Consider the following 26,747-nt stretch of genomic DNA (forward strand, 5'->3'; position numbering starts at 1 on the left):
TTGTTACAACTCTTAAAAGACATGTCAAGTTCATTTTAAGTAGGAAATATGACTAATGAATGCTCCTTTAGGTTGACTTCAGAAGCTGGGAGGTCTCAATCTGCCAGTTTTAGGAATTATGTTATAATTATGAATTATTATTATGACAAAGACATATTTAATATTCTGAAGCTGGGGCACTTTCATAAGTGGTATGAAATTAAAGGAGGCCTGATAAAAAGGTAAAAGATGATTATTGCTCAGCCAACAAACTTAGTGCAGCTAGAAAACAGTGAAAAGAGGCTGCCAAACAGAAGAAACGCAGACTGTTAAAATATCTGTATTTCTAAAACATCATTTGTCAAATTCAAATTATGTTGTACAGTATATGAAACATTTTAAAGTTTTTTTCAACAGCAAGGGAGAAATGTCTGCTTGAAAGTCACAATTTCCTGTTGAGTATGAAGAAGGCACCATGGCATGGGGACTGAGAGACATCTGTAATTTGACAACTACTTATGCTGAATAAACATCACTGGTTTCTTCAGAGCACAATTCACAGATTCTAAAACCAAAATCACCCAAATTAAACCCAAGAAGGCATGTGGCAAGAATTAAATGCAAAGTTTAAAGCACACAAACTAGGAATGACCAAAGATAAATTGACTACAGGAACAAAACTAATTACATTGTCGACTCGGCAAAAATTGTGACTGAGCACAGAAGAGGCTTTAGTGGAGTCGTGCTTTCCTTAAATATCAAATGCAACACACAAATGATTGCCAAGTCAACAATCTAAAGTAATGCACTGGTAGTTCCATTTCCAATACTGTCCTATTAATCTTTTCATACATGTAACAATTTTGGAGTCACTATGTACCAAATGATATAGACTTAACTGTTAAATAGGGCATAATGTTTTCACTCCCATACAGAGATGACAACAATAAGAAGTGGTCAAGAATACACATGAATTGGAAGACCATTAGAGGGTCAAGCTATAAACCGTAATATTTGACTGCACAGAGCCAGTGTGCCTTCCCTGCTGCAAACTGCAGTAAAGAAGGAAGTCTTGCATTTTGATCATCTGGCCAAAAAAAAAACACAAAATGAAGGGTAGGAACCTGTCAGTTCGGTATTTGTTTGGCAGAGCATGTCTATGTATGTACGCATTCCTTTTTTTATGCTAATCACTTCTTTTAATCCTGAACATCGAAGTAGTCAATCACGGGCTTCTCCTGCATGGGCTTGTGCCAACTGCTGCCGTTGCCAGTCCTGAAAAAAAATCAGAGAACATACCTCATTAAACTAGAAATGTTTCTTTTCCCAATAAAAGGAATTTAAAAAATCAAAAGCCATAATGTGCAAAGAACATTATGGAAAAAAAGAACATAGCTACTGTACAGTGGTACGAAAAAGTAAATACACCCCATGAAAAGGTTTGTCTTTTTTTACAGTTTGGGACAAAAGGATATTTGATCATCACTTCAACAATATTGATACAGTAGATAAAGGTTATTTTTTTTAAATTAGGTCACATTGAAAAATCACTCATTTGTACTATTTAAATCAACAGAAATGCAATTTCCTTGTGCGGAAAAAGTTAGTACACCCCTACCTTTATCATTGCATCAAATGTCTAAAATTAGAATCAGGTGCACCAAAACAGTTGCAAATGATTAGAACATTGTTAGAGAGTATCTTGGAGGGCGCTGTCTTAAATAAACATCAGAAATCTGTGGTCTGGTTTGGTCTTAGCATTTGAGGTGTGTGGCTACATCTTGCCAAGATCAAAAGAGCTCTCTGTGGCCCTCAGAGGAAAGATTGTTGATGCCTATGAGTCTGGGAAGTCATTTCCAAGCAATTTTTAGTCAATCCCTCCACTGTCCGAAAGATCAACTACAAATGGAGATGATCTATCCAGGCCAGGTTGTCTTGCCAAATTCAGCCCAAGAGCTGACCAAAAGATGCTGCAGGAAGTCTAACCCTAGAATAACCCCTTTCCAAGACAGGCTCCAGCTCCCCTCGACCCTGAATTCGATGAGGCGGTTAGAAAGTGGATAAATTGATGGTAAATATTCTATATTCAGCTTAAGGTCTACATATAATAAAATAGACCAGGATTGTATTTCCAGACAATATCTTTAGCCTATGGTAGAGCACACCTTTCTTTGGCATTTAAACATTTTATTGACATGCCCCCAAAATGCAAGATTTCTCTTTAAATGTCAAATTTGATCGATTTGATGAAAAACTGGAGTTTTCAGTTCTGTCACGCTCTATACAGGCGTCCCCCAGCTTTATGCGGCTTCAGTCTATGCGAATTTCGCTTTTATGTGATTGAACCCTTTCTTCCAAGTATCCTCTTTGTGTGAAAAAAATCGTTTTTATGCGATCTGTGGCGGTAGAGCGAATTCCAGCAAAACACCCAGAAGCCCGCTAAAACGCACCGCACAAACTATATATAATAGATGCAGACCCCAGTAACGAGAGAAGCCAGTATTTTAAACGTGGTCTTGATAACATCCTGACGCCTTAAAAGGAATTGTGTGCAAAGAAACAGAGACTGGCTCAGCAGGCTAGTATTATGCAGTTCCTCAGGCCACGGACTTCATCTCCTGCTCCAGGAACTTCCTCTACTACGTAATCTTCAACCATCAGCACCCCCATCTCGTTCCCTTGAGCCTTACTGTCTGCCCATTTTGATGAGTGTTGATTTATTTTTGTTAAAATAATGTCCCAAATAATATGTCAAGTTTAGTTTTAGTTCTTAATGTATGTTAGCATGAATTTACGGGATTAGAAATGCAATTGGAACACCGTTCCACGCAACCCCTTTTTCCCGCAGGTTTAAGGGACCGCTTTAAGCGATTTCCCTTTTTGCAAGGTTTTTGCAGAACATAACCCTCGCATAAAACGAGGGATGCCTGATCTGGGATTTTGATCATGCAAAATAATCCATTCACTCATCTTCTAACCGCTTCTTCCAATTCAGGGTGGTGGGGGAGCTGGAGTCTATCCTGGCAAGCAATGGGTGCAAGGAAGAGTACTTCCTGGATGGGACGCCAGTCCATTGCAAATGCAAAATGTTAATTCTCAAAATTCACAGCAACTGCTTGCTCTTAAAAAGACACCTTTAGCCTTAAAGATGTTCCTTATCAGATTAACAGAGAGATCAAATGAGTCTTTCAGAACATATTTTACACACTTTGCTTGAAGATCAAAGGTACAGCATACTGGAATTTCAAAAAAAGACCAAAGGTGCCTGAAGACAAACTGACAGTCATAAGGATGTCTGTGCTCATGAGATTTAATGAGCTGATATCAAGGTTTATGTGCCCAAAGGGTTAACAGATCACAGCTAAATGGAAATTAAATGTTTCAGTCAAACCTCTTAGGTAGCAGACCTGAATATTACATTTAAAGGCCAAAAAGCTGTATAAAGACTAAAGAATGCAGGACCTATGACATTTTTACACTGTTGTATTTACATTAAAATATATATTAGGCCAACTGAGAAAAGATCAATAAAATGAACTAGGCCAGAGTGCATTGTACATTCGTTTTCTTTTATCTTTCTATATATTTAAGAGCTGTAGGTTACCAAATGGTGTAGATAACCTTCAGAGACAAATGTTACAATTCCATGAGGAGGATTAACTCTGAAGAACTAAAAACATTACGATCTGTTAAGATGTACACTATCATTGTACATCACTATCAGAAGACATGACCAGATTATCCAAAACACTTTGTTTTAATATGATCCTATTTAAGCTTTTCCAGTATTACTAGTGATGAACAAAATAATGAAAATTGCTGTGTCTTGCAAAAGTATATAAGCCCTTATACAGTTTTTACATTTTGCCTAAAAACTTGTCATGACATTTTGATGGATCACATTGGCATTTACAGACATTATTTCTACCTCAAAGAAAAATGGAAAAGTCACCGAATAGGTGCACAGAATTACCTTAACAAGCCACAGAATTATCTGAGTGTCTGTGTGCATTATTTCAGAATAACACCTATCTCGGTCAGGTTCCTTGGTCAGGTAGAGCATGTCAAGCCACAGATTCAACCATGAAGACAAAAAGGAGCTTTCAAAGCAAGTTTGGGATAATAAAGTCATTGAAAAGCAAAGATCAAGAGAAGGAAACAAAAATATCATCAGTCTCTGAGTATACCCATGAGCACAGTCTACTCAATCTTTAATAGACTGGAAAGTTTGTTAGGACTGAAGGAAAAACTGGTGAAGCAAAGTCCAGGCAAACACTCAGGGAAAAACAGTTTCAGTCTGCTACAGTTAAAAATGGAATGAAAATTCACCATTCAGCAAGACAACAACCCAAAGCACAAGGCCAAATCTAAATGAGACTTATAATAGAAAATAACAGTAATTGTCCTTGAATGGCCCAGTCAATATCTTGATTTGAATATTTCTGAGAATCTGCAGAGACTTGAAAACTTTATACTAATACAATAGACATATTTCAGTTTTAGTCTTTATAGACATTTAGTAACTGATCCTTCCCATAAAAATCCACAGCTTGAACATTCAGGTTTTTAGTAAAATATTATGTTTAAAACAATTTGAATGGACTATTTTGTAATTTCACAAAATAAAGGGATTCACAGGTATGGTCTGAAAAGCACTGCACACTTAGTGAGCACTACTCAACACAGCACTTGCCAAACTCATTTACGTCTCCAATATCAATAGTCACTATAAATTAGAACGTTAGCCATATAACTTTTGGGTGCAAATATGTTTACATTGCACGACTAAAATGAAAATGTATTTCTTCTACCAAAGATTTTGTAAAAAACAAAACCAAAATAGCAATAACTGGCCATTTTCTGTTATTTTAGATACAGACAAATACAATGACTTACTTATTACTCTGCTGTTTAATGTGAGGGATTGGGGGGGAAGGTCTCACTGCAGCTTCTCTCTCTATCAGTACCGTTAGCGTAGTGTTAGGACAGGCAGACTTTCCCCTGGAAAGACACACAATCGCATCAGATGGTTAAATGTCATGTCTAGCTTGAAGAACGACACCTTCAGATAGGAGGTTTTCCGGTACTGAAAAGGAAACGTTTGAGGAAAACTCTCCTACAACTGGCATTTTACATCTACAAATCAAGCTGAATTATTATTTGAGAACAAAAAATCTAGATTAAATGATATCATTGCAATACAACAGAGATCAAAACGAGGAAAAGAGGGAACTCACAACAGAACTAAAATGAAGCCTACTGAAGGGGTGTATTTAAATAAAACTTGCAAATTAATAACAGTCTATACAAGATTAGTTTGTGGAGCTGAACCATGTAATTTAGCTGTAGTTCTCTGTATAAGTCCTACAAATCAATCCAACCATGCGAGGATTTCAAGGGATTTCAGTCTGTTCCTAGTCCAGATATACGTTTCGATTGTAATGAGGCACACAAGTGGAAAAACATGGTCTGTATGAGGAAACAAATGACTGTCACGAGCACCACAATGTTTCAATACCAGTATATCACTGGGAACAAGGCTGCTATGCTCTCTAATAGACAGCCAGGTGAAAGTGGACATCCCTGTTGAATGCCCAATCAGTGTTGAATACAAACTGAAAGGATATTACTGTACCTTCCTAGTCTGAACACATGCTACAGAGGTATTCTAGATTACAGACAAAATTACCAAATCAGTCACCAAACCCAAATTGTTCAAGGACAACTGAAACAGTTTCATTCTAAATGATCAAATGCCACTTCTGTATCTAAGCAACATAAAAAGCTAACTGGTGAGAGGTTTGCTCTTCAATATAGAAAAGTAGCATTATGTTATCAGAAGCCAATGCGCCCTTTCATAAATCCTGTCTAATCGTAATATACTGTATTAGATTAGTTCAGGTGGGTAGCTGCATCAGCATGCGTAGGCTGCAAAGGAACAAGTATTAGGTTAATTCCATGCTGAAAACACAACAGAGCTCGCTGTATCACCTGCAAGTACACATCCAACACCACACTCATTCAAGGCCCCTCAGGACAATTCCAGATCACCCAGATGGCATCTTGTACCTACAGCAACCTTATTTACTGTATCTCTTGCAGTAAATGCCCAGCCATCTACATTGGAGAAACAGGAAGGAGACTCGAAGACCGCTTCAGAGAACACGTCAGGGCTGTGAAGATTAAAGATCTCTCCAAGCCCATTGTTTCTCATTTCACCTCTGACGGCCATGACCACTCTAATCTCTCCGTCTGTGTTCTCAAAGACGGTTTTCCAAACTCATACTGTACATCAGAAAGACTACCAAAACCCAAATTATTCTGCAGCTAGGATCACACATTCTCCCTTCTCTTAACGACAGACTACTGTTCTTTTAAATTTTCTCCATTCATTGGAAGTTTCATTTCACACCTCTCTACACCCATTCTGACTTCACACCTCTTGATTGGCCTCTCTTTCTGTCCCCTGCTCCCGCCTCTCACTCCTCCTCCCTCCCAGCCTTTGTTCTCCCCCTACATTACTTTTGCCTACTGCCTTGTCTCTCTCACACCTGAAGAAGGCTCCACGGCCGAAATGTTGTGTTCTCTTTCTTCTTTTTTTCAGCATGGAATAAACCTAATACTGTATTAGATGACTTATATAAGCTTTTAGTTTATTCAAATTATGATAAAAGCAAAAAAAACAGCCCCAAATGAAGCATTTATTGACCTTCCAAAAGGAATCAGTGTTTACTTTTTGCCTGTGAAATGTTTTCAAAACCACAGTGATCTATATAGAACATTTAAAAAGTCTGACTTATTGCCATGTCGTGTCATTTGCCAAACCCCTTTACCATTGGTGTTGCGGGAAGCCTACCCGGCAAGCAATGAGCGTAAGGCAGGGTACACCCTGGACGGGGTGCCAGTCCATCGCAGGGCAAGTGTAAGCCAATCATACATGGGGACAATTTGGAGGCCACGGTAAAGGCCGAGTGGGGAAATTTGGCCCGGACACCAGGATAACTCCCAACTCTTATTGAGAAATGTCCGGGGATCTTTAATGACCACTGAGAGTCAGGACATAGGTTTATAGTCTCATCCGAATGACGGCTCTCACTACAGTATAGTGTCCCCGCCACTATACAGGGGCATTAGGACCCACACAGACCGCAGGGTTGGCGCCCCCCGCTGGTCCCAACTAACACCACTTCCAGCAGCAACCATAGCTTCCCAGCAGGTACTGGTATGGAGCAGGCTCAACCCTGCTTAGCTTCAGTGGCTAGCCAGTTGAGAGCTGCAGGGTGACATGGCTGCTGGCAGTCTATTTTCTAGCAGGTTCACTACAATTCTTCTGGGATTCTGCCCTATTTCTCTCATAAGACTGGACACATATATGCCTTTTCACTGGTCTCTGAGCCCTAGAGGCTGTATCTGGTCCCAACAATTCCCACAAATATTCAGTGGGACTCCTTATCTGGTGATAAGGGCATCCATGGCATAACTCTCTCTTCCCATTTTGCAATTAATCAACTGTTAAGCAAGCAGCATGAAGACTCAACAAGAGTATTATTGTGCTTGAAGGTTGTCATTTCAGGTAAGCCCATGGGAAGGCAGCCAAAATCTTCATCAATCATGAATCACTGCAGACTTCTGAATTAACTAACATCTGTATCTTCTAGTAGGGTCAGTATACAACAATCAACAATTTTATCCTGCAATAGATATGATGGTCCAATGACTCTTGATGTTGACCGAGAAGAAAATAGTTGCAATCTTTTCCCCCAGTTTTTTCTGCAAGAAAAATAAAAAGGAAAAAGCTAATTGAATAAAAAAACAATTTTCTTTCAAACTAGTTAAGGTATTACAGTTTACAGAGTTACTGGAGGATGCCAAAAAGGATGGCTCATCCTGACAGAGCGCTGGATAAGCGATTACATCAAGGCATTCTTTGGGACAAACTGTGCTTAACCATTTTATTCCTACATACTGTATTGTAGTTCAGATAAAGGATGATACACAGATGTTATGAAAAACACTGCTCTGCTACTATAAATTTGAGTTTCTTTTGAAGATACAGTAGGCATACTCAACAGATAAGATCATTTTATTGGCGATATACAATTTCTTGTATTAGGAATTTGTCTTTTTCGCATACCCCAACTTACTCTCCATGAGACACACAGACAGAGGGTCAGAGCGCAGGGTCAGCCATTGTACAGTGTCTCTGGAGCAGCTGGGACTAAGGACCTTGCTCAGGAGCCCAACGGAATAGGATTCCTCTGCCGGCCACGGGATTTGTACCGGCAACCTTACTGCCACAGGCATAGATCCTTAATCACAGAGCCACCTCTCCGCTCAGAGAATGAGAATGGCGAAGGAATATTGGACTCCCTAGAGCAGGGAGAGATCACTATTCTATTGAAAATGTTAAACGGATGGATGCACTGAAGTTTCACCTCACTGCTGTAATAACCACATTGCGCTTTGGTTCACTGTCATAGCTCACACTCTCAATCCCATAGACTTCCACCAACTCATGGATGATCTTGCGATGCTCTCTGTTCATTGGAGGGAAGCAATGGCTCCTTTTTGTTTGCTTTCCCTAAAACATATGAATTACATTAATATTAAACATATAACATTAATATTAAAACCTTACAATTTTCATTTAATTATAGCCTTTGAAGTCAAGTAAAGATTGCTGAATGGTCAAGCAATGTGCAAACGTCTTAGAGATCTCAAGTACAAAAAGAAGTTATTAAAATCTGAGAGATTAAATCTTATGAGCAGACAGAAAAATTAATTTGAAAAGAGTATTACAAAACAATCAGGATGACCAGTAAGAAGTGTTAAAATGATTATTACTTGATCAGAAGCATGTCTCTAATTTAAATATCTAAAAAATGAAGGTGCCTTCTGACATTTCTGGCTTTATCTGTCACCTGAAGAATTTAAGCCACAATTTAACATTGCTGGTTAAGGAACTACAATTATCCTTTGTAATGAGGAATTCCAACACTTGCATATTTTATATTTCTACTGCAAAGTGGGAGTCACATGAAAAAGTACGTTTTCTTTTGACTGAGAAAAGCTAATAGAAAACTGTGACTGATTCCTACACAAGTGTATGTTACTTTTTAAACATTTACCCAGATTTAATACATTCTTGATTTTTTTACTGACAGCACATTTAAGTTGTGGATGGGAACAATAAAAATTCTACTGTTGAAAAGAAAGCTTTATAAATATATTAGACCACTTAGGCAAAGGTATCAAAAGTTTTTTTGTTACTTACTTTACTTGCCAGTTCTACTAAGTTTTTCATTTCCTCCTCCACATCACCTACAAACTTTAAGTCCTTCCTGTATTGACAAAGCCAGAAAATATCACAATATGGAGGAGAGCTCAGTGAATAAACTGTGGAAATCATAAAAAAATGTATATTAGTCTTACGTAAGCATCTGCCAAGATTGACCGTGATTAACAGTTAAACATAATATATAAGGTCAGTAGTCCACAATAATATCATTAATTATAATTACTATATTATTTCGTATATTAATTTGTTCAGCACAAAGTTATCAAAATGAATAGATCTGTTTGTAGATTTATCACATGCTGTAGATGGTTTAGAAAAGGTCTCAAGCATTACCTTGACCATTCTCTATGATGTTAAAGAAAACTAAACTTGCTGAAGTTAGAACCATCCTACTTAAATTTTGATGCTGCTTCCAGGCCTGTTAATACATGATATTAAAAACTGCTTTATCATAGCTGCTGGTATAACAAGGAGAGCAATGAATTGAAGAACAGAAGTAAGAATATTAGGGTGTTACTGTATTGTTCAACCAAAATCTATAGTTTTGAAATGGGCATCAAGCAAGCAAGTCACACTCTGTATCTGTAAACTGGCAGGAGTCTGGGATTTGAAATTGGGAAATATTGGAAGGAGGAGAAGGGCAATTACGTTTGGATTGAACAGCCTGGAAATCTGAGACGGTTAGATCACGCACAATACTAGAAATTTGCAGGCCACCATTGATGCAATAATATATAGACCCAGCATACATTAGAGGACATGTTCTGTGAGACCAAAACTCAAAAACCAAAAATCCAGCAGAACGAGAAAAACTACTACAAAATTGGAGTGCGGAAAGGTTGAAATTCCTTAAAAGCAGAAGACTAGACGACGACTATTTTGAACACTTTTGCAAGTCTAAAGATTATATTAAAAAACAGTGGTTTGGTATACTGCGTACTGATCAAAGCAAAAAGCAGACCAGCCAGGGATTCCAATTCTCAAAGTAAGGTGTAGGCAGAAGTCACAGATGAAAACAGGATTTGTAAAAACTCCTAACCCGTCTCTACCATCTGAAGAGCAGGATTTTTCTACAAAGCAAATATCTGGGTATTTTTATTTATTAAAGCAATTTATATTTGGCACTAGCCTACATAAGAAACTCAACATCAGGGTTGAACTCATTTAACAGCAAAGCCTTGTGTGTTAAAGAACAGGTTAAGGGTTAAGGTTCTGTGCGCAGACAAGACGGAATAATATCAATATCTGTATTAGCATGGGGAGAGAGATAAAGAAATGGCAGGTAGTCGCAACACCAGGATCACAATTCAAAGCAGCTCTTCACCAGAACCGTTATACATTTCACTGGCGAACAATGCATTTTAACGTCATCTGCTGTCTGACGTTCTGGCTTTTCTGCACTTTTTAGACTCTTTCCTCATTGGCTTCAAGGACAAGTACGACAGCTCATAAATATGAGTAAGAAGGAAATGTTCCTAAACAAAATTACAATTTGTTAACTGGCATGAAGTGTGGATTCTTTTTCCATTAGCACTGGTATGTTAAAAAATATGGAGTTTATTTTTTATTGTTTTACAAAAATGGTACAGTATTTACAGTCACTTCTCACCTTGCATCATCCTTCAGGCTGTCACTATACTTGGTGGAAGAGTTGCGGATGTTGAAAGGATCTGCACTCTGGTCTATCTGCAGAGCCTCAGCAAAGCGCCTTGCAGGCGGAGGGAGAAAGTCAGGAAGTCACACCACAGTTGAACATAAAACTTTACATTTAAAGCACAGCTTGCCATGTGCTAGGATAGGGTCATTTCTAGCTCTGCCCCATGGTGATAGCAGGGTATTACTGTTCCTGTACTAGGAAGACTTAAAATCTAGAAATCTAGCCCAGACATGTGACCATGACAGAACTGCACAGCCAGGTATCTCCATTAACAACCTATTCAACCAGCTAGAAAGTGCGAAGATCCAGTTGGTCAAAGAGGCAATCAGAGGTTGGTAGTCAGTAATGCAGTAGGAACACAATAGAAATATGTATATAAGGCAGCACGGTCACTGATCAAAACAACAAATCAAGAAACAGACCAGTGTAGGTTGCTGCAGCACCAACACTTCTTTGCATCTGACTGGAATTGAGGGGGGTTTATTGTCTTTCACTTCATATTTGTGCCACGCATTCACGATCTATGCTGATCGCCAATGTGCAGCATTTTAGAATTCCTGTACGTCTTTCTTCCACATTCAATGGAAAATGCCATGATTCAGTTTCCAAGAAAGTGGTCCCAACCATGTTGTAAGTGTCCTTGATTATTGCAATTGTATTCAGAGACATAAAAAATGTAAAAAAAATGATACTTGTTCCAATACTCATTTGTTTCATCTTTAAAGCTGTGTAGTACAGTATATCAATGTACTGTAGCTTGTCACTTGCACAAAACACTACATCCTTTAACTTTAACCAATGCAGGAGAAATGAAAGCCAAACATACATCAAACCATTTGCTTCTTTTTCCACTGCAATCCCTAAATTCAAAAATCAGTGGTTTTGATGTCTCAAAAAGGATAGACATAGCCACTGAGATGAGATGACACACAAACACAAAGATCCTCAACAACACCAATACATGGTCAGGTATTTAACAACATCCAAATCTTGGATAATTTGCCTTGGACAGTGGTATTTCCCTTCTTCCAGTACAGCTGATGAGTAACATTATCTGGATCTGAACGGGGGACATCAATCTTTCAGGACTCAGCCAAAACAACATGTGGTGGCTTTTGACTGCATGACATACCTGACTCGTTCGAGAGATGCACACTCCTCATCACATTCCAACCTACAACATAGAACAGGAGACACATTTACAGGTTTCAGATGCATGTGCTCTTATGTGACCTTTAAAAAAGGTCAATAACAAAACAAATGAAAGATGAATTACATGCAAAATTAGGAAGATGCTGTAATATTTTAATTATAATAGATTTTGCATGATACCATACATATAACATATACCAAGAGGCATTAATAAAACAACACTGGATCACGCTATTCATGACAAATGCCCAGTATTCATTTGATGCATACTTTCTATTTCTTATGCACTAAATGCCTCTCAGTAAATTGGTTGAACTTCAGGCCCACATCAAAATACATTTAATGGGCTTGGATGGAAATCTGAACCTGAAAAGCACAGAGACCCTGCCTTGAGGATATTGTTCTATTCTGTAAATGTTGATGATAACTCAGAACACATTATGGAGCAGTATGGACAATCCTAAATTCTCAGGGCCAGCAACTAGCTACTAACTTAAAGGACAGTAAGAATCAGCATCATTTTTATTTTGTGTTCGCAATTCAATTATTTCAGATTACAAGTCTCCCAAGAAACATTCACTGGCAGAAATATAATGCAATACCTGGCTTTTTTCATTTCCTTCTTTGTAACCAGCTGTCCAATTTCTACAGAGTCTCCAGGCTGCAGGTCAGAAAGGCAGCTGGCCATGGCTATAGCAGTTATTCTACAATACGAAAAAAGAAAAAAAGTAAGCAGTTCAAAGTAATAAATTGTCTTACAGTTTCTGTGCAGTTCCCATCTACAACAAGCCGGCATGCATGGAAAAGTCCAGATTTCAATTGAACAGTTAGCATAAGCTACATTTAGAGAAGGTTTGGAAAGGGTAATCTGAAAACACATTAATAATATTCACAGTTTTTCTGTTGCGGAAACGTGTGTAATACCAAGTACTAACATAATCTACAATAAGACATCAGCATGTAATTAATTCCTTCCAGGATTTTTCTGGTGTTCATGTGATGGACACAGGGTTTACAGACCATATGATATTTGCTGGTTAAAGGACAAAGCACAGTAACAGCTAACACAAACAACTTTTAACTTAAATGTAGTTTGAATGGGGTGATTTAAGCTTTCTAATTCTTACCGCAACAGCTCTTTATTGTATTTGAAGATGGGTTAAAGAGCGTGATTGTGACAATTGTAATGATTCACCACATAAAGAGCAGCTGACTGTCAGTGCACTCTGTCATATTACCTTAAACACACCATGCTGTGCCAGAGGGCTCCAGGGACAATAAAGAAAGTCTCTCCAGTGACTCTCTCTCCAGCCACATTAAATATGTCTCCTAATTATAGAGGAGGTTAATAAAATGCTCACAAAAGATGACAATCAGCGAGGAAGTCATTTTTAATCCTCACCTCTGGTATGAGCTTGAGGCCTCAGAGCAAATCATGGTCTCCTTTCTGCGCCCACAATCGCACTGAAGCGCCACCTGAGGATGATGCCAAAGAAGAATTAAGAGCAAAGGTTTGTAGTCAGGAACTTACACAAAATAGACATATACAGTATTCATGGCTTTACAGTAAGAAAACAGTAAGACTTCTTTAACTCTACTAACTGATAGTTCTGTCATCTGATTTCACGAGCTTCCAGTCTTTCCCGGTACATTAATATAGTGGGTTAGGTTACATGACATCCTCTGTCCAAATGCTTTCTAAAAAATTGAAGAAAATCAAGCAAAGCAATACAGTACAGGAATTTGTCTAAATAGCCTAAAGGACTTAGTCTAAATTGTTAAAGAGTTTTATAACAGCACCTAATGAGACGAGAAAATCAGCAGAAGGAACACAAGGAAAATAGGAAACTAAAACTCACAAATGTGAGCAAAAAACTATTCCATAAAACAGCACACTCCAAAAAATGTACTACCCACTAATAAAAAGGATGTTAAACAAAGATACTCCCTAACCCAGCAATAAGCAATGTATTTAATCTCTGCTCACTAGACCAGTGTGTTTGAAAATATTTTTCCCCAAAATATACACCCCTTTCCAGGCTCCACTGCAGAAATACCTTGGAAGGGCAGGGTGTCCGTGGACAGGGAGAGTTTGGGTGGCACGGTGCAGCACATGGGTGACCACACTCCTGCCTCGTAGTAGAACAGGGCTGTTTACAGAGCTCCTCCGTCACGCACTCCCCTCTGTGGCAGATCCTTCGACACTTGTGCATCCCACATGGCAAAGCTTTGTTATAGGTCAGGCCGCAGGAAATGTCGGTTAGGTGACAGGGAATATTGCTCCTTTGCTGTAAAAATGCAGATGAAGATCCAGACAATGATTTGCACAAGTAAGTTAACTGCAAGTGCACAACTAGGAACTTGCCCGACAAGCGAAGCAATATTTTGTAGTGTTATAGCACCACCACATGCATCTTAAAAGGAACAGTAGCAATAATAGCAGTGTGGTGGCTCTGTGGCTAAGGATCTGCGCCTGTGGCTGGAAGGTTGCCAGTTCAAATCCTGTGGGTGGCAGAGGAATCCTACTCCGTTGGGCTTCTGAGCAAAGGCCTTTAACCCCAACTGCTCCAAGGGCAGTATAAATGCTTGACCCTGTGCTCTGACCCCAAGCTTCTCTCCCTGTCTGTGCATCTCATGGAGAGCAAGTTGGGGTATGCGAAAAGACAAATTCCTAATACAAGAAAATGTATATGGCCAATAAAGTGATCCTATCTTATCTTAACAGTGCTACTGTAGCTCTCTCAGGACACAGCACTGATATTGCTGCATCAATCATCTTTGATGGTACTGCTGCATCAAAGCACTATTCAAGGGATTATGTTTCATTTTTGGTATGTTTTAGTTTATTGTATATTAGTCTATTAATAAATCCTATTTTTAAGGATAAAGTCTATTTTATAAGGATCACTGGCTATAAATATATGCACAATTCAATAATATTCATCAGTGCATTTTTCTATAGGTGAGAGGGGGGTTATATTCATAAGAGTCTGCTAAAAGGAAGTCAGCTTTGTGTCATTACAGTTTGTGTTGTATTACCCAAGATGTGTTGAGATAAAACAGGTTTCTAAAAAACAAAGCACTACTGTACACTGCATTCATCTACTCACTTCATGGTTTCCCATACACCATTTCTGGGTGAGGTAGGTACAAGGAGGGCATGTCTCCTCGCTGTGACAGTTATGAAACACTAATGGAAGAACAAAAAAGAACAGTCATATCTTTTTAAAGTACATCTGAAACAATCTTAGACCCAACTGATGAAGGACAGTTACATGGACACAGTTAAGGTTCTATTATGTAGCAGCACAATACAGTTCAAATTTAAAATACCTACAGGCTCTTATACAAAGTAAGAGGTGCTGGATATTACAAGTCTTCACATAAGAAAATGAATAAACTCCAGAATCATCAACCACCAGAAATACTCATCTGGTGATCTGACTGGGCCCTGCTGGCCTGAAGTCACTCTTCTGAACATGGACTATCGCTATGCCATGAGCTATCAAGGAACAGGATGCCTGAAGTATGGTGTTTGTTTCAATCTTCCTAATTAAGTTAAATTAACCTTTAATTCGTTTTGTTTTGTTTCAAACAGAAAGGCTAGAAATTCAACAGCATGCTCCAGCAGAACAGATTTCTATATATATATATTAATTATATGCCTAATATTTAAAAGTTGGCACCTTTCTGTTAAGGGAAATTTTAAAATCCCAACTTAAGTGTTCTAGGGAACATTGAACTGTATGGTTACCTATTTAAACATAAACCGGTGAAGACGGCACAAGTACTTATTCACTGGTCGCATAATCACATAACTTCCTCTGGGTTGCAACAAGTCATTAGCTTAACTCCTAATATAGTGCCATGATACCACCATAATACAATCTCAATAGTACAAAGCATAAAGCATGTTTTAGTTAAGTAAAAAACAATGCAAAAGCATCAGTATATCTTTGAATTTGCTAGATCATTAAAATACCTCAGTACTCTTAATATTCTTGCTTTGCAAATATTCAATACACTCAACTCCACCTAAGGTCGGAAAAAAAGATACGCTTAAATCAATATTAAAATAATTACAACAATTATAACCATTAGGGAAGCTATAAAATTGGTTCAGATGGTATTGCGCTACTCAAAAGGCTAAACGGAGAGGGATGTGTTGTAAGTAAATTTCCGATAATATGCTTGTACTATAAACATTTGTAAATGTTTTCTTAATTGTATCTGCTTTGGAACAACTGTAATTCACTGGTCATGCCAATAAATCTTTTTGAATTTGAGTCTTGGAATGATAAATGTTGTTTGAGTTATTTACCTAGCTGTGTAAAAACTATGATCAAAAAGGATCTTCTAGTAATATACTCTGGTTAATTAACTTCTTGGCAAACCACCTGACCCTTCAAGAGCTATAGAATGTAGCATAAAAGACAGGGAAGAGACAGCAAGGAGTAAACAGAAAGAAGACAGGGAAACTGAGGGCACAGGGAGAAAGAGGAACACTATCACTCTCCTCTTCCTCTAAGCTTGTGGCATGCATTCTTTCTTTCTAGGTAATCTCAACCGTATTATTCAGACCTTACTGCCCCCCTTTTTTTTTTTAATCGAATCTGCCATATTGTAGGATCCTCAGACAGATTCCCATTCACTTTAAGGCATCTACTGCATGTTGTAGAAAGGGTGTTTTAGGGTTATATTTTTCATTTAGGGCACAGGGTTCTTCTCTTGTTGGCCTGTTAAGGTGCCTGTTGCAGTGTTTCAGGTAACAGGGGTAGGATTCCAGGAGAATAGGCCTCTGAAGCACAGTTTTGCATGTTGTATAATGTTTTCTGTTGTCTGGTTGTGTTATCTTATTGTTACTATACATTTGTTTGGCCTCAGTTTTGACTTGATTTATTACTCTTCCAGCAGAGCTATAGTAGAGAGTATAAAGACCTCACATGCCTCGAATTGTTTTCTTACCCCTCAACTTTATTTCCTTTTCCTCCGTTTCCTACATAGTAACAATAGAATATAGAAATAATGAATAAGATTGATTGGTTTTACCTGGATGATCACATTCATGCTTTCTGGTGCAAAGGTTTTTGCATTCAGGTGGTTTTGTACCACAGGAGATTGGTGGGTAGATTACCGTTTCTCCACAATAGCATGTCAGTTCATCAAAGCCTGAGAGTGAAATAACATTTTTCTTAGAGATGGCATTTGTTGCAACAGAAGCAGGGGTTGATATTGAGCACACCACAGACCCCCAACAGATTTGAGAGGCACTGAACTGAATGAGTAGGATAGCATGTCATTCAAGAAGCTCAAGGACTTGCCAGATCTGATGGCTTAATTTACATTCTGCACATAAAAACAAGAAGTTTTAGCAAGATCAAGTTCCTTGGATTGCATCTGTCACAAGTCACTTAATTTCAAAGCATTATTTAAGCTAATAAGAGTTGTCTTTTGGCTAACCTCAATATGGTGTGCACAGAAATTGGTGCATTGAAGGCATCTTTGGGAAACAGTTGCCATATTTCAATGCAACCTAAAACTGTAATTTTCTTCATTGAAGTCATCATTTTCCTGAAATTTTACTTTGCTAAACAAAACGTGGTAACCTGTCATTATGGTTAAACATAATGCAGAGAAAACACACAATAAATCACAAAAAAAAACTTGTGAGCACAACACAAGAGTAGTGCAGGGAAAACAGATATCAGAAATACTACTAGATTTTGTTAAGATATTTCAGGGATCGTCCATGTTGTAGTGAAATGTCAGTGCTTCAGGAATTTTTCAGCACATTGTTTTTATGTTTTCTTCAAAACTTCGCTGGGGGAAACTGCATTGCTGGAGGAAGCTTACTGTATTCTCACTATTTACCGTTACAATTTCGAATTGTGAAAATACAGTAAGCTTCCTCCACCAATCACATCACTACACCTGTCTCTTGATTCATCTCGGGGCACAGCAGCAGAGAATACCTGCCGATACCTGTATCAGGAAATACGTGTCTTTGCGGGTCCTGGTTTTGCACTGTGCCACTGTTTAAGCTTGGCAACTGGTTGCTTTTAAGTGACGGCAGAGAAGAGGGCCGAGTACTTACTGGTTTGCCAGCAGGGCTGGCAGTTTCCCCGGTGGCAGGGCTCCTGGCACCGGTGCAGACCGCAGTTCAGTTTATACCCACAAATCAGAGAGCACTTGTGCTCCCTGTCCTGTCAGGTGAAAACAATGGTGTTAGAGGTGTTTAGGAAAACTTAACCACTGATCCCCCAATCTTGTCAATGTCAGGAAGAAAAAAAAAACAACAACCTTAATTCCATTCCCATAAAAGACGTCACAGAAAAAATGGTCTCTTAATTATTCCAATTGTATTTTCAAGTGCTAATATCAAATAATGAAGCTACAGTAAATGTAAACACAATGTAGTTTATGTCATCACAGCTTCACAAGCTTCATAGGGTAAGAAGTAGAGGAGATCTGTCTCAACAAAACCAAAAAGCTTATTACCACTATGACCTTATGTCTATGTCTTTTATGACTAAAAAGGAACTATTACTGTCTAGAAAACCGAAGATGTACAGATGGACAATGAGCAGTGATAGTTGGCTGCATTGTTCAGAGTTTGGCTATACAAGATTTTCCATGAAAGGCAGATGTGACGATGGTGTCTTAGATGGTGATGATTAAGTATCTTTGAAAAGAAGAGGGGGAAGCCTGCGGATTTTAGCACTCCCTTTTCCCAGTGCTTCCAAGTTTCTACAACACAACCATTTTAATCAAACACTGGCAATAACAGGTTTCTCATTTATCACAAACTCTCAGATCTCTATCTGAGCTAAAAACAGAAGAGGTTACACATTGTACCTTGGCACACAATGTAATCAGTAAATCTGCAGGGCAGTTAATTGAAAGCATTCCTATAAGAGTACAGCGAGTACATTGAGGAGATTATCTCTGTGTTTTATGTTCATTGCAGTTCAAGATCTGGAATTTAAAACATGACATCGCAATGATACAATCATGCTTTCACACTCACCACACAGCAAAGTTCATTACACTTGTCGGCCACAAGAACGCTTTTTGTTGCACCGCTTCTCACAAGTAAACACAAGCTCACCTGCAATGAGAGATGAGGGGTGTCTGGGTAATCACTTACAGTAATGTAAAGCAATCAGAAGACCTTCAAAATACACAAAAACGATTCATCCACCTTCCTATTCTAATAAAGCTGCTTATTTCTAAGGGTTGCAGCAATACAAATACACTCTTATAAGCACAAGGCACACTTAGATAGGAAGCCAGCCCATCACAAGACACATACACAGAGGTACAATCTATAGGCACCAGTTAAAGGGGACTGTGATCCCACTTTCTGAGACTGGTTATTAAATCTCCTTAAAAACAATACATTTATTGCTGTTATAGAACAATTTAACAAAATTCAAATTAAGTACAAAAGTGTGAGCTTTGTGAAAGTCACGAACACACATAGGAGTTCCTACAAATTGCGATGTGATGCAACCCTTCCTGCTCACTAGTCACCGAAATGACTAATGTGATGTATGAGCAAATAAGTACAGTAGCAGATATTTCACTGCAGTAATCTTCCAACATGATCCACATGCAGAGTTAACAAGAAAGTAGTATTTGTTCACAAAACCATCACAAAGTTGAGATCAATATTTCTATTGGATTAAAAGATTTACTCACAAGACTGCTTCTTTACAATGTAAGAAGGCCACATCATGTCACCGGACTTTTGTTGCCTTGTTCTGAATCACAGAACATGGTGCTGTAAATATCTGGAAAGTTAGTCTATTTTGCGATGTAATTTGTAGGTTTTATAAGTTACTGTGTACATCTTACTTTTAATGTGGTTTGAAATGCGCTCATCAATGCTCTTTCCAACCCCAAAAGATAAAAAAAAATAGCATTGCAGTTCCCCTTTAATCTAGTCTATGCCTTTGGAAGGTGGGAAACTGAAGAAGCAAGTGAGGACTTATACAAACACATGGAGACGTCCAGGCTCCACACACAGAGACCCAGGCTAGAATCAAATCCAGTTACCAAGAACTGAGAAGCAGCGGAGATAAATACCACACCACTGTGTCACTTAGAAAACATGATATCTATATTATAGTATTTAATAGTTACACACGTTAAAGGCTCCACAGAGTGAAGAGATAAAGCACCTCTTTTGTGTTTGATTTCATTATAACCAAAGTTCTCATCCTGCTCGTATGAGAAACGGATACTAATTTTGACAAAAAAATCTAATGGATGATTAAGTCTACTCTATGATAGTTGCAGAAGACAGAGCTAAGCAACATGACTAAGAGAGAGATGCAGGTACTACTGTGACTGCACAGGCCAGTCGATAAGTGATGTTCATTTAAGAATGACTCAGAGGTATCACTGACTGGTAAGGATTTAAGTTAAAACAGATAATATATTAGGTGATTAGTTTTCTTCTTCAATTCTTCATTTCTTAAATTTTTAAAGTGTCATTATACTTAAATACATCTTATACTTATGCTGCTTGTTTTGAGGGTGATAGTTAATTTTAATGGATGAATATCTGCTTATTTTATGCTCCGAAATAAATTAGATATATAAAGTAACAATCAATGCAAGAGCCCTAGCTTACTAAATATTTTACAAAGCAGTGAATTATCATTTCATAATCATTCATTTCATAACATGCAAAGAACTACCATGTTGAAAAATTTATCGCATGGCTCATTATTTGAACACAAAAGCTGCCAACCTAATTAAATAGACCTCCAGGGCTAAAAAAAATTAGCAGAGAGAATTGCTGAGATCTAAGCCAGAATTCTATGTACAGTATGTTTCCAAGGCTGTCATAAGGTCGTTCACATTTTCAGGTGAAACGAGTTTCCATCTTTTAGTGCGTAAATGAGATTGACACCACCTCCACTTTGAGCATTTCTTCAGCCACAACCTGAAGAAATGATTCTCACAAACGTGTACACATTGACACATGTATTTAATAATATTAAAACTGCCCCTTTGTCCCCCATACTCAAAAAAGCAGAAAAAATACATCAATTGTCAGTTATACATCATAAAGACTTGTAAATCAAAACACCTATTATTGTCTTTATCCACTGGACAAAAGCTTACCTTCACTTTGGATGGTGGAGCACGGAACTTCCTGGAGATTAAAGGAAACCATGTTACTGAATATCTGTACTTTACAGCTGGTGAAGCAAGCTCCGAGTTCTTCATGGACATACATCCTAGTAACATTCTTCAGCCATTTAATCCCACATAATTACACATAAAAACTATTTTTACTTTTTGGAGCTTCCAAAATATATTAAAAGAAACTTACCACTTATAACTACAATAGGTTCTGTCACGTAGCAGTTCCTTCCGGGCCCTATGCGGACGACGCAATCCAGAATAGTGAAGATACACGAGGGAGAAAGTCATGCAGGAAAGGTTCAGGATACAGGGGGGCGTGTCCAAGGTGAGCTGGTGTCCTGGGAAAGTGAGTCCGGGCGAACAAACAAAGCCAAAGTCCAAACGGGGAATCCAAACAGGAGAGAAGAGTCCAAAGCCAGGAGATCCATCCAGGGGTTACAACCATGAGCCGGGTCGGGACCGGCGGGGCAGGGGATCAGGAACAGAAGGTTAAAACCATAACGGAGCCATACGCAGCAGGACCCCGGGCTCTCACGATGCGGAAATCAATGAGGAAGCAAGAGTGAGGTCCGCGTTTGGCTTTTAAGTGGGAGCGGGAATAGGGAACAGGTGCAGACAATGGGAGGGAATGAGGAAGGGCTGGAGCGCCCTTAAGAGGAGGGGTTAGCGATCGTGACAGGTTCATTACGTTATTATCAGCAAAAATAATGTTACAGCTTTAGGTGACTGAGAAGTGTCTCTCAGATTTCAGATAAAGTTTGTGACACTTAAAGATAAAGTTTTTCAACACTTCAAACTTCAAAGCAGAAAGGATGTTTGCTGAGGTCTAGGGGGTCCCTTGAGCAGAAACAATTTTAAAGTGTACCTTAGTATACCTAAGTAAGTTGTGGTGTAATGACTGTCAATGAGGAGTACAGAAACACAATATAAGATCATATTAAGGAACAAGAAGAGGAGGGAAGGACAGAAAGCAGGGAAGAAGGAGAGGACAGACAAGAGTTCAGAGTTGTTGGCACCAGGCGAGAGCCCCCACTTCATGATCATCCAAACAAAACCTGACTAGAACTACAGTAAGTATTTGAACCTTGTTAGAGAAAGCTTGCTATTCTGTGTTTTTAGAGAACTTGGGCTTCCTGGGTAAAAGGTACCGGAGTTAGAAATGTCTTTGCTGCGTAGGGTACATTTTTATGGATAGGGATATAGGCTCCCATTTATTTTGTGGCAATCTGGGGTGGAGAGACATTTAACTGCAGGTTGCTTTGTATTTAGTTAGAAGGCAGCTTATTTCTTATTATTTCATGTGTAGGCATTAAGGGTTTCATGCTTAGTACTAGTAGCAGTCTGGGGTTTTCTGGATGACCAGAATGTTAGGCCTCTGAAATGCCTGGTTTGTAAATATTGTACATAGAGTAACTTGTGTGTTGTATGTTTTGGTGTGTGTAGTGTAGTTTGTCTCCTCACTGTAATAAATATTTGTTTAACCAAGTGTGCCTGGATTATTACTCTTCTCGACAAAGCTGTGGCGGAGAAATAATTTACGTGCCTCCTACTATACCAACCGCTCGGGTATATTCTGGTGAAATCACTTACAAGTTGGGGTTTATGAAGAATTTTTTCACTTATTGACTAAACCGCTCAGACAATCTCTTTTCACCATTTCAGTAACCCCCCTCCCCCATTTGTAACAATAACATATAATAAGAATAATCTTTTATAGCCAATGCACTGACATTTTACTAGACAGAGATCACATCAACATAATGCTTTTAACTTTTGTCATCAACAGTGTTCATTAACAGAGGCTCTACTGATCTACAAAGGTTAATAATACATGTGGGCACCTTTAGAAGTAACACAAGCACTGTGGTGCAGATGCTGTCTTGTGGGATTCTGTCCCATTGCGTTTGGAACCCCTAGACGACCATGTGACTTATACAAACAGGATGAGGACGCTGTCATGTTGGGAAGACTCTGGAAGTGAAACAAGCCAGGGCACAGGACTATATCAATGTACAGGAGCCCTGTGAAGTGAGGCTGCCGTCAATAATTACAAGTTGTGTTCTGTAGATATTCGACAGTCCTGTCCAGACCACCACACTTTGACCTGCCCATCAATTGGTCTGTTGTATACAACAATTTATGTATTGTTCTGCTGACGTGCATGAGCGTTGTCTACACAAAAACTTAATATAATGCTGAAGAGGACTTGGTTCCACTGCTTGTAAGCACACGTGAGATGTTGCTCCAGTATATGAATGGCATAAAGGTGCTGTTCTCTTGACAAACAAGGCACATTGCTTTCACCAGATTTGACATTCAAAACGTCCAATAACTGTCACAGTTGTCCAATCAACTCTCATTGAAGATGCAAATGAGTGCTTATATAACAGTCAAAGTCACTCAAGTATGAAGGTTAGTCATGAATGTACAATTAATCATGACACACAAAATGAAATCAATATGTAAAACACAAATAAATTATTCTTCTAAAGGTATTCAAGCATAAACGGAGTAATAGGTTTCTTCTGATGTTCAGTGTACAAAAAAATGCTAAACTTACTATCTTTAGCCCTGAAGCTAACAGAAACTAACTTGAGGAAACTGTTTCAGATAAAGAAGATAGAAACAAATCCTAAGTTTCATAACATTTTAGTATTTTTATTCTACAATTGTTGAGGGGATTAATTTTTTTTTTTAATATGGGGCATTATTTTCAGGGAGATCATTGTAGTTTATACTTGTCTTGGATGTGTTCACTTTGGTTTTAAAGCCACATCTGCATTTGATGATGGAAGTCAGAGAACAAGGACCACAGCTATCTTCATGGCAAAGTTTTTCACAGAAATGAATGGAATCTACAATCCAGATGAAGAGAAAAGGACTGTGGTTTAAAGCTGAAGCAAGGATTAAGTATTAAATAGGCCATTACTTGCATACTCAGATAAAACGTAAGGAAAATAGGTGGACTGCATTCTCCACATAAAAATGATCAGATATTTTCTTATCAAGAGAAATACTGTATTCCAAATATTTTATTGCACGAACTACCAATTTATGCATCCGAGACAAAACTTCAGTTTGATTGTACAGCATCAGGAAGTGAAAACTTAAATTATTTAAAATGTTTCTTCAAAGTCAAACTAAAGGCAATCAAGGCTTTCGGTTTCTTTTTGCTCAGCATCATGGCCCATTCAGTTCTCTTCCACCACACGAGAGCGAATCGGGAAGACTAACCCGATATCAAGACCGGACCGGCGGGGAGAGAGCTGATCCGGACGAGCCGCGAGAGCGCTCACCTGCAGAGCCGCAGGGCAGTGGCCTGCCACAGGTCTTCCCGCAAGAAGGGATTGCGTCTGTGCAGCTCCTGCGCTCGGAGTAGCCCAGCTCCATCAACTTAGACAGCGGAGTCTGCCCGCAAGGACAGGTCCGTACAGCCTGGGGTAGACGGGGGCAGGACTCGCAGGGCTGCGGGTGGCAGAGCTGGCTGCACCAGTGGATCTCACAGTCCAGCTTTCTAGGAGAAAAATAAAAGATCCGCTATTAAAATACAGCATATAAATGCTTTATATACAATAAAGGGAAAAATACCAATGGCTCTGTGAAATAGTCAATATACAAGGAAACTGTATTGTTATAGATGGTTGTTTTTATTTTCTTATAGACTCCCATAAGGTTGAATTTGTTTTCTTGTTTTTAAAGGGGGACGGGGTTAGCAATAGTCCACAGAGGCACAGATGTGCAAAGCGCAACTCCAGCTAGCAAATCCAGCAGTACGCTTACAGAAAAGAAAAAGAAAACCAAACATCCGTTCTCTTCCAGCACCTTTTTTTGATTAACATCTAATTCCATTGAAAGGTCACATACAAACGGGCCAGAGACATAAAAGTAAAGCACTATCCTTTCTCTAGCCATGGTCTATTAACATTTTGTGTTTTTCAGGCTTCAAACACACACTTCGTGCCTTTTGAATAAAACTTTCCATCTGATTGTGCAATTCTTGCTTTCTTTCTACTTCATGCAGTATACTACAGAAGTGTTTGGCAGCCTACTGTCTTGTAAGGCAAAAGCCCAAAACAGAACAGTGAAACTTCTGTATTGTGTGATAACTATTGTAGCTATTGGACTGCTGGAACATTTAGGATTTCAGAGGACTATACAGCTTTGTGTAACAGGTATCTTGCTGTAAATTTACCTTTTATTTTTGTTTTCAGTAGCTGACATATACCGCAAAATGAATACACCTAAACAGCAATTTCACAGCTTATGGAAGGAAAGTGAAATGTCACAACAAAAAAAAGTCTACGTTCAAGAAGAAATGGTCAAGAAGCATGAGCTAGATACATTGAGCACTTTGGAACAAGACTGTCAAAAGCAAAATGAGGTATGTTTTATTGTGATGTATCTTTTAGGGCTTCATGGACTAAAACTGTTAAAACACCAATATTACTGACTGAAACATGGAAGCTACAACACACAATAGTTTATTTCTGTCCTATTCACAGATCTGATGTTATTCTGAATTCAAGCGGCTGAAATATCCTATCCTAGTTGCATGTGTGTTGTGGAAAAAGGTGGCAGCCAAACAAAAGATAGTCACTTGTTCTCTCAATTGATTGTTTAATTCTTGATATCTGTTTTTGTATGGAAATCTGTCAGAGGCAGTATAGTAGCATTTCTTTAAAACCTGGTAGTTTGCAACTGTGCTGTTAACTTGTCTACCAGTACAAACTTGCAGTGGAGATAATGGATACTGGAGCTAACAGTGTAAAAAAATTGCTGTCGGTTTGACAGTAATTCTATACTGAAGCAAAGGACCTGTATTTTTAAGCAGTCAATTATTCAATTTTTTAGTTCTTTCCTGAGGTCAACACCAAGAAATGGACATTTGCTGAGAAGATATCCAGCTTGAAAGAGGAAATAATCTCTCTCTCTTCTCTACAGCAGAAGCATGAGCTGTCTGCTGGAGAGAAACAGACGCTGTCTGTCTTTTCCTGCCTAGAGGAATCTAACATGCAGTTACAGGTGTCTGTTCTGTTACTCTGTGTGACATATTTCTGTAATTCATTCTTCCATTTCTCTTGACATCACAAAATCTACTCTACTCTTTCCCAGACCCAGGATAACTCCTAGCTTATAACAAGAACAATTCAGCCTTGCTATACCAAATTAGGTCACAAATTTATTTTTTTTTTCACATAAAATAATTAAATGAACATTATTTAATATTTATTTAGTATTTATGTAAGTGGTTAAAATTGTGACTTAAATTTTACAGTCTACCATTGTAATTTGAGCAGATGCATTTTTTTATCAGGGATATTTTCATAGATTTCAACTGCTGATTGACCAGATCAAAAACTGCACAGATAACATGGTTTCTCTGCTCAGTGAGGTCGCAGACTCACAGAACCAAAATATGGGCCAGCTTCTATCCTCTCTGCCTCAGGATCAGAGCAGATCCCTGCTAGAACTCATTTCAGACATTACTTATAAGAATACAGA

General features: G+C 38.5%; 1 protein-coding gene across 1 annotated transcript; it reads right to left on the reverse strand.

The window, feature by feature from the left end:
* Positions 1–25,466, reverse strand: LOC148832913 (transcriptional repressor NF-X1-like). Its single transcript, XM_088918160.1, is given in 18 exon segments — positions 1–1,254; positions 4,876–4,980; positions 8,415–8,560; positions 9,254–9,320; positions 10,887–10,985; positions 12,067–12,108; positions 12,689–12,790; positions 13,489–13,562; positions 14,144–14,374; positions 15,197–15,276; positions 17,136–17,255; positions 18,181–18,289; positions 19,114–19,138; positions 19,140–19,194; positions 21,222–21,252; positions 24,003–24,100; positions 24,542–24,759; positions 25,438–25,466. Coding segments are annotated over 18 exon segments (1,707 nt in total). The 3' UTR covers positions 1–1,178.
* Positions 25,467–26,747: the final 1,281 nt, after the last annotated feature.

The sequence above is a fragment of the Atractosteus spatula genome, chromosome 6 (assembly GCF_055471065.1).
Source record: "Atractosteus spatula isolate fAtrSpa1 chromosome 6, fAtrSpa1.hap1, whole genome shotgun sequence".
Lineage (NCBI taxonomy): Eukaryota > Metazoa > Chordata > Actinopteri > Semionotiformes > Lepisosteidae > Atractosteus > Atractosteus spatula.